This window comes from Trachemys scripta, chromosome 5 (assembly GCF_013100865.1).
Source record: "Trachemys scripta elegans isolate TJP31775 chromosome 5, CAS_Tse_1.0, whole genome shotgun sequence".
Taxonomy (NCBI): Eukaryota; Metazoa; Chordata; order Testudines; family Emydidae; genus Trachemys; species Trachemys scripta.
In genome coordinates this window covers 119,872,865-119,887,834 of record NC_048302.1, presented here as the reverse complement: position 1 = coordinate 119,887,834, position 14,970 = coordinate 119,872,865, and the positions used below count along the sequence as shown (strand labels likewise).

Sequence of the window (14,970 nt, the reverse complement as noted above, 5' to 3'; positions counted from 1 at the left end):
TCTTTGGGAAATATGGTCACCCTGCAGCTTCCAGCCGTCGTGGGTGGAGGGGTGGCCCCCCTACAGCTTCCAGCTGCCATGGGCAGAGGGGGAACCCCACAGTTCCCCGCCGTCATGGTGGTGGGGAAAACCATGGCACCGCAGCAGCAAATATCTCAGATAGGCCACGACATCTGTGAATTTGTTTATTGCCCGTGACCTGTCCGTGACTTTTACTAAAAATAACCATGACAAAATCTTAGCCTTAGTGATGAGATGTAATCCACAATACCCCACAAGAGACTAAAGAACTAATGACAAAGCAATTCATATTGAGGAATGCTTAAAATGGAAATTGAGTATCTACTTTAACTGAAATATTAGCAATAAAACGTGGTTTTTTGTTTTTGTTTTTTTTTACAGGCGGCACAGTCTTTCCAGTACTAAATTGCTGAGCCCTCAGATATCTGGAGACAGTGATGAATTTGATTCAGAATCCAAATTTGGCATGTGCAATCGAGAGATAGTACGAAGAGGAGCACTCATTCTTTTTTGTGACTATGTTGTAAGTTTAGAACTGTGAATTTTAAACCTATAAGTGTTTTTTGGGGATTTTGCTTGGGTGCTTTATCTTTGAGGCACAGTGTGAGAGTATTTTAAATGTAGATCATAATAAGGGAAATGTGAGAGATCTTAGTCATATTCAAGGTCGGCTCCAGGCACCAGCGCAGGAAGCAGATGCTTAGGGCGGCCAATGGAAAGGGGCGGCACGTCCAGGTTCTTCGACGGCAGTTCGGCGGCGGGTCCCTCAGTCCCTCTTGGAGGGAAGGACCGGCTGCCGAATTGCCGCCGAAGAATGAAGTGGCGCGATCACGCCTCTTCCCCCCCACCCCCTTCGCCGCTTAGGGTGGCAAAAAAGCTGGAGCCGGCCCTGGTCATATTTACTTCCGGGGGGAACTACATGGAATTTTTATATCAATTTTCACTTCTGAAAGTGAATGCTCTTTTTTCCTTTCTATGCATATATCTTATTAGTGTGATTATTTTAGATACTCATGCATTATCTTAAGCATTGTCTCTACACTGACAAGTTTCAGAGTAACAGCCGTGTTAGTCTGTATCCGCAAAAAGAACAGGAGTACTTGTGGCACCTTAGAGACTATGCATCCGAAGAAGTGGGCTGTAGTCCACGAAAGCTTATGCTCTAATAAATTTGTTAGTCTCTAAGGTGCCACAAGTACTCCTGTTCTTCTTTTTGTCTCTACACTGAATCTTAATCGTCTACAGAGTTATTTTTTGTAAATAACAATAATGTCTTGAATGTTGTATTCTTACATATGTGATCTCAGGAGAAGACTAAGAAGCTTATAAAAGTTTAGACCCTCCGTCTGAGACTGCGTGTTTCTGCATGTCATAATTAGAGTAAACTCTTTTCACCTTAAATCCTCCTACATATATTAACTCTGATACTGCATTCCCCAGTTCTGTTCAGGCTCTAAGAAATAGGGCAACTCTCATGGCTTCAGACTTCGTAGGCTCTCAAACACAGTGTTACAGGAGTCATTCTGCCTCAAGTGAGAAACATTAACTGTTGAAGGCATAAATAGTTCAGCTGCAACGAAAGATATGGTGGGGTATTCACTTTAAAAGGAAACAAAAACTACAAACAAACATTGAGACTTTGCAGAAACAATTCTGATATATATTGAATGTGTATCTGTCATTCATTATTACTAAAAATGTTGCATAAAAGCAGGGTCTTTGAGTTTACTAGTTCTTTCCAGTTGTTCTCTACCAGTATTCATCGTCTTTATGATTACGACATAATGGATGTTGAAACAATTTGTTGCAAATAGAGGATTATGACTTCAGGTGAATTTGCAACAGGATCAAAGGAAGTTGAAAGAAAAGATCTGGTTGTTATGCAGACGATCACAGTAATAAAACTTAGAAGGAAATAAAATGTGCACGCTTGTAAACAGAATATTTTTAACATAATGTGGTTCAGTTTTTCCAATGAAAATTACTTGCTTTTAATTGTGTATAAATGGTATTGCATTGTTTCTGCTATTCTTTTAGTAATGAAATGCATATGTCTGTAGTAATATTGGTAATTTTAGAATTATGGAATCCATTTTACCTTTTTTCCTCATAGTGTCAAAACCTACATGATTCAGAACACTTGACATGGCTTATAGTGAATCATGTTCAAGATCTGATTAATCTGTCTCATGAGCCTCCTGTACAAGACTTTATTAGTGCTGTTCATAGGAATTCAGCAGCCAGTGGTCTCTTCATCCAGGCTATTCAGTCTCGGTGTGAGAACCTCGCAACTGTAAGTTTGACTTGAGCCTTTTAATAATGAAGTTTAGGCCTTTCTTGTTCACTGTATTTGGAAACACTTTGAGTGCTTTTTCCTTTCTGGGTCTTTTACAGCACCAAATGTGTTGTTGGTGCATAACTTATTATATGTATTACACTGGTGCCAAAAGACAACTCTTGACATCTGAACTACATTGTGCTTAGCGCTGCTCAGACACACAGGTAGGTAGATGTAATTCTCCCCAAAGAGCCTACAAGCTAATACTAACTAATAAATAAAAGAAAATCTAGACATTGGATAACTAAAAAATTTGTGTCCACTTCCCCACATGTTTACAACCCGTTGGAGAGAAATTAATTTATGATCCCAAGCCTCTTTATTCACAAACTCAATCTTTCATCTTCATAGCCTTTCTATTGCCCCACAGAGTGCAAACATACCTTGTCAGTTCCTGTGTTATAGATTAATCAAATCATAAATGCAACATGAATCTTGTTTTTCTTCTAGGAGCCCCCGTACTGATGTTGTATATTTGCTACAAATTGTATTCCTGAATTGAAAACACACTAATTAAAAGGTGTAGAAGTAACCCTGTAAAAAGCATCCATGTTTGTTTCATAATTTGAGCATATTTGATATGGAAAGTACTAAGACTTTTTTGCCCAACTGCCAGTCGGATAAATTCAACTGGGGTCAGTCAATCTACATTCCTTCCTTCCTATGCATCATCACAAGTAATAAAGTTCTGCAGATTAAGTCCTTGGTGACATTTTTGCAGCACCTTTGCCTTCAATGGCTGTGTACAAATGTTTGGAAATTAGTAGACAATTCTGCTGCTGATGCATAAGAACAAGTAGGATTCAGTTCACCTCCATGTTGACCCTAACAAGACTAAAGAGTAATAAAAGAGCAATCCTGGTTTGTGCCCTCTTTCCTAATCCTACACTAATGGACTGTGCATTCTCCATGAAGATTTGTGAACTTGTTGCTGTTTCTCTTGTCTGGATATTCATCTCTTTCAAGTCATAAGCAGGGGAAGATTTCCTAGAAAATAGGTTAATGTGCATATACAACTCTACCCCGATATAACGCTGTCCTCGGAAGCCAAAAAATCTTACCGCGTTATAGGTGAAACTGCGTTATATCGAACTTCCTTTGATCCGCTGGAGTGCTGCTTTACCGTGTTATATCGGGGTAGAGGTGTATTTGGGAGTGGAGGGAACTAAACAGTACTAAACTTATTTTAAGGATAGGTTCATTCACTCAAGTTTCTCTTTTAAAAGTGAAGGTTGGTGACAGCCGTGCTTTAATTTACAAGCTGTTTTACTAGACTTTTCACAAACTGCTTGAAAATTAAAATAAACAGCAGTGAATATTTACCTTTTCTTTCTCTGCATCCCCTAATTCAAATCTCTAGTGCTGAAGTATCCCTTCTGTTCTTTATCAACCACATTATCTGCCACTATGTGCTACTTCTCACTCTTATTATTCTCATTTTCTTACCTCCCTTCTCCTCTACCTCTGCACTGGCATTATCCCTTCCATGGTTAAACATGCCTTTTGCTGTCTCCCATCCTGAAAAACTCTGCAGATGCTATTTTCCTTTCTCAGTGCTCCTTTTAAGATCAGCTTCATTTCCTTTTTGCCTTAAATTCAAGCTGTCGCTTTCAGAGCTTTTTAATTCCACCCCAGACCCTCTGTCTTCACTTTCTCCTATTACTACACTAACTCTTGCTCCCTAAATTCTATGCCACTTCTAATCACACGTTTTGTTCATTCATCACTTCAGACTTCATGTCTTCTTTCTAGCTGCTTTGTACAATTGAACAGCACCCCAGTTACTGTTCAGCAACCCCAGTTCCGCACTTCCTTAAATTTAAAAAAATAATTAAAAACCCACCTGCCCTCAAACCTGTGTAAAAATTACTATTTAAACAACATTCAATTAGTCGTCTGCTGTACTGTCTTTGTAACCACTGTTCCTTTAGTCTGTAAGCTCTTAGGCATTGGAACCAGTTGCTTGTTTAGCACAGTCCATGTGTTGTTCCAGCACCTTTGATATTTAACTGTGTTACAGTATGTACAAAATAAATAAGATGAGAAAAAATGTAAATAAATACATAAATGTAACAATTGTTTTTTCTAATATTTAGCCAACAACACTAAAGAAGACCCTGCAATGCTTAGAGGGCATTCATCTCAGCCAGTCTGGTGCCGTGTTAATGTTGTATGTGGACAAGCTTTTGTGTACTCCATTCCGTGTGCTGGCTCGTATGGTTGACACACTTGCTTGTCGTCGAGTAGAAATGCTTTTGGCTGCAACTTTCCAGGTAGGGATAAAAGTAAATATACCCGTCTCTAAATTAGAGTTGCTAATGCTAGCAAATAATTGAATGTGATTTAAGTTAAAGCACATTTTAATTACTTGACCGTGATGTTTAGTGACGAGTGAAAAACAGAATGTCGCTTTGTGTTTAGCATGCACGTCTCATTGATTCAGTTGCATCCTGTGTTATGGTCTCTAGATTGTTTAATAATTCTTACTTGCTCTTCTTAGTCTGTTAAAATACATGTGAATGGTTTTATTCATGTTGGTGCTTCATATCTATTGTTTTGTCACTGTTTTCTACAGAACAGCGTTTCTCAGTTACCAGTTGAAGAACTGGATAGAATTCAGGAATATCTTCAAAACAGTGGATTAGCACCAAGGTAAAATATTAGTAATAGGTCACTGTCTTCATAACATGGTATGTAATAAGTGCAAATCATGCATGTTTTTTAATGAGGTGACACTGCTTTTTAAAGTTATGTCTATAAAAGTGGAGGCATGCAAAGATTTGCCATTACTTGAGTACCCAATTAAAACGTGATTAGGCCCTATCTGTACTGCAGGATGGAAACCATATTGTAGCTCTCTCAGGAACAACCATGTTATAACTAATTGCCTTGACAGAGTAGAATTTTTAGAGTAGATTAATTTTAAAACAACAATGCAACCTGGAGATCTGCAAGGATATTTTCTGCTGGCCTGCTGTAATTGGGGGGAGGGAACCCTCTATAAGACTCTAAATTCTTGGAAAAGACTCTAAATTCTTAATAGTGATTTTAATTTCCATAGAGTATTTCAAAGACGAATAGTTCAGATCAGGTCCAGGTCATGTTATCACATGAGCACAGTAGTCTCCCACCTATGTTATAGCACAGTTTAATCTTGCTTGTGTAGAAGGATTCAGACTGTTACTATTGTTTCTTTCGATACAGCCTTGTAAAGGTCAGGAGCCTGATTCACCTGGCTCCTCACAAATGCTGGTTAAGAATAACCCTGTTGCCTTTAGTAGGAGTTTATTGTATCCTGGGGGAAAGAGGTGGTGGGGAGGAAAGAATTTAAGGCTCAAGACTGTAAAATGGTTTGGTAAAAAGAATATATTATTATCTCTTGCCTGCATTGGGATAAGCTTAGTTAACAAGATTTGTTCCATAAAACAACTCCCAACATAACTTGTGGTGTAGACTTTTTATTGATAATAGTAACAAAATTCCAAAAGCAATAGTAAGAGCAAGAAATGTCTAAGTTGAATCTTGAGAAGGTTTGTAAGAGGCTCATGACCAGTATTGTCAGTGCTGTTCTTTCTGCCAGTATTCTCTCTATTTGGGTACATTTGGATTTCTTCTTATGGGGACAAAGTGTATGCCAGAAAAATTATCTGCTTGACAGATAAAAAAGGTCAGACCTGTTATTGCAACATTCCATAAGCTGTTCTTTTTCCATATTGCTGAGCATGCCTTCTGTAGCATTCAGTGCATTAGCTAGTAGAAGGTAAACTAGTTTCTACATATTTTGGAGGTGGAATGTCTATCAGAAGAACTATGCATTTAAACTTCTTACGAAGAAAATAGATTTATTTTTTTTAAAAGCTCTGCTAATTTGAAACTCTATTTGAGTTGTAAGAGCTGTGATTTCAGATTCCATACAGAACACTGCAAAATGTCAGTGTCAACTTGATTTCATAGAATTGGTGGAAATCAGTCATAAGGACAGGCTCTGAACTTAAATCAGCAGTTTTGGTTCACTCACTTTTGATTGAACAACATAAGTAGCTCAGTGAAGAAAACAACTTTTAATGCTAATGCAGATTAATGTCTCCTATGTCGTTGGTAATGAAGCAAATTTATTGATTTTGTTTTCCTACCAAAACACACAGTTCTTTTATGAGTGTTTGTCCATATGTATTCCACTGTTGGTGTGCATATGTCTAATGCACATGAGTTTGGATTTTCTGTCCAGCAGTGTCTGTTACATGCACCCTGAGTATACTCATGCCTCCAACAAAGGATATAAAAAGCAAGGTGACCCTAGCCACCTCTCATTTCTTTCTCGCCATCTGTGGGTATGAGTTGGAATTTACACTTTTTAAGCCTCTTTGCTCACTGTACAGTTTCCCCTTTGTTTTGTAGATATCAATCAGTTAATTGAAGTTCCTGAATTTTACCCAATACCACATGCAAATAGGGATGAGCAACAGCTATGGACATTGGACGTTAGATGGGCACTGGCATTTTCCATAGACAGGACCAAACCATTTTGGTGGTCCACCCAACTGTTTGTGGCTATTGCAAACACAATGAAAGGTCTTCCAATCTCAAAGAATTTAATCTTGGGTTACTACTTGTATGCAAGCATGTTCTGATCTGGCAGGCATTTCACCACTTGGCTAGCTGTGTGCTCTCTCCACAAGATCACAAGCATCCTCAGTGTCATTCCTTGCACAGATCCCTATCCTGCACATTTATAAAGCAGCAACCTGGTCCTCAGTTCACACTTTCTCCTTCCGTTAAACCATTGCCCAACACTAAGAGGTAATGCCAAATTTGGTCAAGTTGTACTATCAAGCTGGTCTGTGTGTACATGAACTCTGATTCCCTCTGCCTATTTAGCTGCTTGGGAATCACCAAGAGTGGAATGCACATGTGCAGTCACTCGAAGAAAAAACAGTTACTAACCTTTCATAACTATTGTTCTTTGAGAGGTTTCATGTGTCCTTTCTGTAACCTGCCCTTCTATCCCTCTACATCAGAGTTTCCAGAAAGAAGGAACTGAGGGGGTGTGGGGTCAGTTGGGCAATACATCTTGATGTTAGTGTAAGGTGAATGATTTCTTCTTCTCCTTTGAGTGTTTGTCCATATATATTCCACTGTTGGTAACTCATGAACAGTGACATAGGATCACAGAAAATGGATGACAGGAATCTATCTAAATGACTGTAAGACAGCCCTATCAAAATGAACATCAGATCTTGATGCTTTCACTATGGAGTAATGCTGGATAAAAGTATGCACTGAACCCAAATAGCTCCCTATGTATCTCTAGTACTGGAATATATTTAAAAGAATCTATAGAAGTTGCTTGTTCAGCCAGTCGCCAAGACAAATATGTTTGTCTACATTTATGGGAGATAATGATGCCTGCTTATTATTTACAATGTCACCTGAAAGTGAGAACAGGCATTTGCCTGGCACTTTTGTAGCCGGCATTGCAAGGTATTTACATGCCAGATAAGATAAACATTCGTATGACCCTTCATGCTTTGGCCACCATTCCAGAGGACATGCTTCCATGCTGATGACACTCGTTAAAAAATAATGCATTAATTAAATTTGTGACTGAACTCCTTGAGGGAGAATTGTATGTCTCCTGATCTGTGTTTTACCCGCATTCTGCCATATATTTCATGTTATAATAGTCTCAGATGATGACCCAGCTTGCTTTCACTGCAGATTTGACAAAATGCAAAGAAGGTATTAATGTGAGGTTTCTGAAGATAGCTACAGCAGTCGACCCAAGGTTTAAGAATCTTAAATGCCTTCCAAAATTTGAGAGGGACGAGGAGTGCAGCATGCTTTCAGAAGTCTTAAAAGAGCAACACTCCAATTCAGAAACTACAGAACCCAAACCACCAAAAAGGAAAATGTTTTCTTCTGGTGGCATCTGACTCAGATGATGAAAATGAACATAAGTCGGTTTGCAGTGCTTTGGATCGTTATTGAGTAGAACCCATCATCAGCATGTACGCATGTCCTCTGGAATGGTGGTTGAAGCATGAAGGGACATATGAATCTTTAGCGCATCTGGCATGTAAATATCTTGCAATGCCAGCTACAAAAGTGCTATGCGAATGCCTATTCTCACTTTCAGGTGACATTGTAAATAAGAAGGAGGCATCATTATCTCCCGAAAATGTAAACAAACTTGTTTGTCTGAATGATTGGCTGAATAAGAAGTATGACTGAGTTGACTTGTAGGCTCTAAAGTTTGACATGGTTTTATTTTTGACTGCAGTTATTTTTGTGTGCATAATTCTACTTTCATGATAAAGAGATTGCACTACAGTACTTGAAGTGAAAAATACTATTTTATTTTTATAGTGCAAATATTTGTAATAAAAATATATATATAAAGTGAACACTGTACACTTTGTATTCTGTGTTGATATTGAAATCAATATATTTGAAAATGTGGAAAACACCCAAAAATATTTAAATAACCGGTATTCTATTATTGTTTAACAGTGTGGTTAATTGCGATTTTTTTTTAATCGCTTGACAACCGTAATTTAAAACGTAGATTAAAACCTGTTGGCAAAGGAACTGAAGGGCAGTTGAGGTTGCCCTGCCCTTTAAGCCCTTGGTTGAGGGCATGAGGGTGCTCAGGGCACATACCCCAACAGACAAATGATGGCCAAAAGAATGTAAACTTGAGTTCACTGGGTGCATGCGCACTAACAGTGGAAAATGTATATATAGACAATACATCTCAAAGATCCGCAGTTACTGTAAGGTGAGTAACTGTTTGTCTTCTTTCAAATTCAATATGTGATAGGTAGCTGCTGGAGGACAATGTAGAAAAGTGGAAAATTTAGTTTTAGTGATAAGAGTGGAATATCAGTACCAGGTAATTAGCAGGTACCAGGTAATTAGCACAGGTCTATTAAATGTTTGTAGCATAATGTAAAATAGGTATTCCTTATAAAAAAAAAAAAAAATTCTGATGTGTGCTTATCTGTTTTCAGACACCAAAGACTTTACTCGCTATTGGACAGGTTTCGCCTTACAGTAGCACCAGAAACAACTAGCCCTTCACCTTTGGTTACTTCACACCCACTGGATGGGGAAAACCAACCAGCCTTAGAGAATGTAATTCCAGACAAAGTAAGGCCATATTTAGAATATTTCATAGGAAAACACATTTGCTATCTGTGTTATAACAAGCTTTTTCTATTAGTAAAATATATCTACGAATGAAGCTTTTCTTTAATCCCCATATGGTGCTCTGTGTACAAATCTGAATAATGTGGTAAATAAACGTCAGCTACCTATTCTTAAATTCTGCAGCGCATACATTTATATCTAATTGTGATAAACTTACTGTTTTGTGCAGTTCTTTTAATTTAAACTTTTTTAGCCTGTAATATTGATGAAGAGATGCACGTTATGTCGGTTTGCAAGAGACTGTTTTTGTCCATTTGCTACTTCAGAACTTTCACTGGTTCCTTAAGAGACTTATAGGTACCATCTTTCTCATCTCTGACCACCTCAGCTGTGCTTTTGCTCTTTGTCTTACTGTCTTGTTTACTTTCAAAGACTTCATTTTCTTCATTGACTCCTCTTTGCCTCAGTGCAGTCCCTAGTTAGCCATTGGGCCAGCAAATCCACACAGTTCCTCATAGATTCATAGATTCATAGATTATAGGACTGGAAGGGACCTCGAGAGGTCATCGAGTCCAGTCCCCTGCCCGCATGGCAGGACCAAATACTGCCTAGACCATCTCTAATAGACATTTATCTAACCTACTCTTAAATATCTCCAGAGACGGAGATTCCACCACCTCCCTAGCCAATTTGTTCCAGTGTTTAACCACCCTGACAGTTAGGAACTTTTTCCTAATGTCCAATCTAGACCTCCCTTGCTGCAGTTTAAACCCATTGTTTCTGGTTCTATCCTTAGAGGCTAAGGTGAACAAGTTCTCTCCCTCCTCCTTATGACACCCTTTTATATACCTGAAAACTGCTATCATGTCCCCTCTCAGTCTTCTCTTTTCCAAACTAAACAAACCCAATTCTTTCAGCCTTCCTTCATAGGTCATGTTCTCAAGACCTTTAATCATTCTTGTTGCTCTTCTTTGGACCCTTTCCAATTTCTCCACATCTTTTTTAAAATGCGGCGCCCAGAACTGGACACAATACTCCAGCTGAGGCCTAACCAGAGCAGAGTAGAGCGGAAGAATGACTTCTCGTGTCTTGCTCACAACACACCTGTTAATGCATCCCAGAATCATGTTTGCTTTTTTTGCAACAGCATCACACTGTTGACTCATATTTAGCTTGTGGTCCACTATAACCCCTAGATCCCTTTCTGCCGTACTCCTTCCTAGACAGTCTTTTCCCATTCTGTATGTGTGAAATTGATTTTTCCTTCCTAAGTGGAGCACTTTGCATTTGTCTTTGTTAAACTTCATCCTGTTTAACTCAGACCATTTCTCCAATTTGTCCAGATCATTTTGAATTATGACCCTGTCCTCCAAAGTAGTTGCAATCCCTCCCAGTTTGGTATCGTCCGCAAACTTAATAAGCGTACTTTCTATGCCAATATCTAAGTCGTTGATGAAGATATTGAACAGAGCCGGTCCCAAAACAGACCCCTGCGGTACCCCACTCGTTACGCCTTTCCAGCAGGATTGGGAACCATTAATAACAACTCTCTGAGTACGGTTATCCAGCCAGTTATGCACCCACCTTATAGTAGCCCCATCTAATTTGTATTTGCCTAGTTTATCGATAAGAATATCATGCGAGACCGTATCAAATGCCTTACTAAAGTCTAGGTATACCACATCCACCGCTTCACCCTTATCCACAAGGCTCGTTATCCTATCAAAGAAAGCTATCAGATTGGTTTGACATGATTTGTTCTTCACAAATCCATGCTGGCTATTCCCTATCACCTTACCACCTTCCAAGTGTTGGCAGATGATTTCCTTAATTACTTGCTCCATTATCTTCCCTGGCACAGAAGTTAAACTAACTGGTCTGTAGTTACCTGGGTTGTTTTTATTTCCCTTTTTATAGATGGGCACTATATTTGCCCTTTTCCAGTCTTCTGGAATCTCTCCCGTCTCCCATGACTTTCCAAAGATAATAGCTAGAGGCTCAGATACCTCCTCTATTAGCTCCTTGAGTATTCTAGGATGCATTTCATCAGGCCCGGGTGACTTGCAGGCATCTAACTTTTCTAAGTGATGTTTAACTTGTTCTTTTTTTATTTTATCCGCTAAACCTACCCCCTTCCCATTAGCATTCACTATGTTAGGCATTCCTTCAGACTTCTCGGTGAAGACCGAAACAAAGAAGTCATTAAGCATCTCTGCCATTTCCAAGTTTCCTGTTACTGTTTCTCCCTCTTCACTAAGCAGTGGGCCCACCCTGTCTTTGGTCTTCCTCTTGCTTCTAATGTATTGATAAAAAGTCTTCTTGTTTCCTTTTATTCCCGTAGCTAGTTTGAGCTCATTTTGTGCCTTTGCCTTTCTAATCTTGCCTCTGCATTCCTGTGTTGTTTGCCTATATTCATCCTTTGTAATCTGTCCCAGTTTCCATTTTTTATATGACTCCTTTTTATTTTTTAGATCGTGCAAGATCTCGTGGTTAAGCCAAGGTGGTCTTTTGCCACATTTTCTATCTTTCCTAACCAGTGGAATAGCTTGCTTTTGGGCCGTTAATAGTGTCCCTTTGAAAAACTGCCAACTCTCCTCAGTTGTTTTTCCCCTCAGTCTTGATTCCCATGGGACCTTACCTATCAGCTCTCTGAGCTTCCCAAAATCTGCCTTCCTGAAATCCATTGTCTCTATTTTGCTGTTCTCCCTTCTACCCTTCCTTAGAATTGCAAAGTCTATGATTTCATGATCACTTTCACCCAGGCTGCCTTCTACTTTCACATTCTCAACGAGTTCCTCCCTATTTGTTAAAATCAAGTCTAGAACAGCTTCCCCCCTAGTAGCTTTTTCAACCTTCTGAAATAAAAAGTTGTCTCCAATGCAGTCCAAGAATTTGTTGGATAGTCTGTTCCCCGCTGTGTTATTTTCCCAACATATATCCGGATAGTTGAAGTCCCCCATCACCACCAAATCTTGGGCTTTGGATGATTTTGTTAGTTGCTTGAAAAAAGCCTCATCCACCTCTTCCACCTGGTTAGGTGGCCTGTAGTAGACGCCTAGCATGACATCTCCCTTGTTTTTTGCCCCTTTAAGCCTAACCCAGAGACTCTCAACACTTCCATCTCCTATGTCCATCTCTACCTCAGTCCAAGTGTGTACATTTTTAATATATAAGGCAACACTCCCTCCCTTTTTCCCCTGTCTATCCTTCCTGAGCAAGCTGTACCCATCCACACCAACATTCCAATCATGCGTATTATCCCACCAAGTTTCAGTGATGCCAACAATGTCATAGTTGTATTCCTGGCTCCCAACAGCTGATGTCTTATTTAGACTTTAGCCTACCATCTGGTACTCTTTGCAGTCCTCTGTTGGCCTACAGTGTTCATGTCCTACAAGAGTCTCCAGCAGTCTTGAGGCTAGCATGTCTTGGTCTTATCTGAAACTGCATCCTACTGAACAGGATCTGATCCATTCACTGTGGGGCATATGTGCAGCTCCACTCATCTGTGTGGCACAGCCAGTCTACCTACTACCTTTTTTCATGTCTGTAGTTTAGGACAACACTCCACTCCAATCTAGGAGCAAGGGAGGGAAATGAAGTGGTCCTTGTTCCCTCAGCCAAGGCATCTCCTGAACACTTCAGTCCTATACTTCTTTGGTTCCCAGTTAAACGACCGTTCCCTGTCTTGGGACCGTCACCCCAGCCACTTTCATCAATCTGGTAGTCTCTTTAGTTGGGTTTTTCTAGGATTCCCTTCCCTATCTTCCTTGTGTTTCAGTTAGACCAGAGTTAGCTCAATGTGTATTGATGACATGCTTCCCCACAGTGGTGACCTGCACTACATGGTCTCAGGCTTTGTCCCTTCCACATCTGGCTGCTCCTCCACACACGTAGTATGGCCCTTTCTAGAGTGTATTTCTCAGAAACTCCTTTTCCTCCTCTGACCCTGACTTTTTTTTCCCTTCCACCCTACACCAATGAACATCTGAGAAACCACTCCAGAAAACTCAAATAACATGAGAACCATTGGAAGTACAGTAGTACCACATCCTTCATAGATAGGGAGCTTTCTCCTTCTAACTTCTTCCAGCTCTTCAGAGTCCAATTAGGCTGAGGACAGGAATTTTGACTCTGCATTGGAAAGCTTAGTTGGCAAAAATCCACTCCATCCTAGATCTTTGAGGAATCCCCCAAATAATTAAAATGAGGGAAATTAGATCAGCTCTACCACTGTAAAACAAAAAGATTGTTGGTTGAGTAGCTCTACTTCACTTGCAAAAAAGGAATCCACCAGACATATGTCAGAAGCTCTGTAGAATCCAACAGGACAGTTTCTCTACATTTGCAATCATCTGAGGTGACTGTGTCTACCTCTGCTGAAGTGAAACAATTCCCTTACGAAGGGCAGCCACTCGTAGACATTGTAGACAAGCTTAATGAACATTCCCTCAGCAGGTTTTATGAAACTTCTGCCAAAGTGCTCAAAGCAGCTATGATCTGATGGCCACCTTCATGGTTTTTGTCATAAATTTGACAGGTTTCAGCCTTGACAAAACAAAAGGTTGTTGGTACCAAGGCTCTTAAAACTTTCCTTAAATACCTGCTCTCTCTCCCATTCTTTGTCCATAGTATTTCGTATTGCACAGTCTATTTCTCATATCAGTTCCCTTCTACGTTCCACCATTATGAAGCATAATATCTCAATATTCAATTGGGACAGACTCCACCTCCAAAAACATTTAGATAAAGCTCCCTCAATGGGATCAAGCTATTGGAGAGACCTTTGATACAACTATCAAGGAACTTACTGATCTAGCATGTTTCAGCTCCCAAAACAGGAAAAGGAAAAACTCCCCATGTCCGAGATCCAATTGTCCAGGGATAATACTTGTATCCCTTTCATTGCTTAATTTGAGTCAGAGGTCCAAATTAGAAACTCTTTCAACTCTGCCCCCAGCAACCTAAATCACAGTGAAACCCTTAGCATTTTCATTGTAGGGGAAATGGAGGTTCTTCCTTCCTTGTTTGGACCAGTTCAGATGGGTTATGAAACCAATTTAATTTGTCTGTTCAAAGTTCTTCTTTCACTCCATGCTACATTGCCATCTCCCTCCCATGTTGTCCTTGAAAGACACACTCCTTGAAATAGTTAATGAACTGTTACAAACCTAGCACTATGGCTGTTCAACCTGTCTGAGAGGAATCTGTTTGCTCCTGCTGTTTTACAGTGACCGCAAAAAGGTATTGTGAATCATCTTGGATCTCGCCCCCCTTCCCCCCCACCCCAGCCAATCCATTTGAGAAGACCAGGTTCAGAGTTCAAACACTTGCTCTTTTAATCCATAATCTCAGAGTAAATTCCTTTGAGACATACGTCTACATCCCCATCCAACCTGCCCAGACAACACCCCTCAATATTTCACAGAACAAAACGACTTCCAGAATGTGGATCTTCCCTT

The 14,970-nt window shown here is 39.8% G+C and overlaps 1 protein-coding gene across 5 annotated transcripts in view; it reads left to right on the top strand.

The window, feature by feature from the left end:
* HTT (huntingtin) overlaps positions 1 to 14,970 on the top strand; it is a 217,061-nt gene that overhangs the window by 143,164 nt on the left and 58,927 nt on the right. For all 5 annotated transcript variants that reach the window (XR_004645949.1, XM_034772451.1, XM_034772453.1 and 2 more), the window contains 5 exons: positions 403 to 544; positions 2,135 to 2,314; positions 4,456 to 4,632; positions 4,935 to 5,011; positions 9,370 to 9,508. Coding sequence is in view for 4 of the 5 variants with exons in the window: in XM_034772451.1 (XP_034628342.1) it covers positions 403 to 544; positions 2,135 to 2,314; positions 4,456 to 4,632; positions 4,935 to 5,011; positions 9,370 to 9,508 (715 nt within the window). In the remaining variant the exon portion in view is untranslated. The remainder of the gene's footprint in view (positions 1 to 402; positions 545 to 2,134; positions 2,315 to 4,455; positions 4,633 to 4,934; positions 5,012 to 9,369; positions 9,509 to 14,970) is intronic.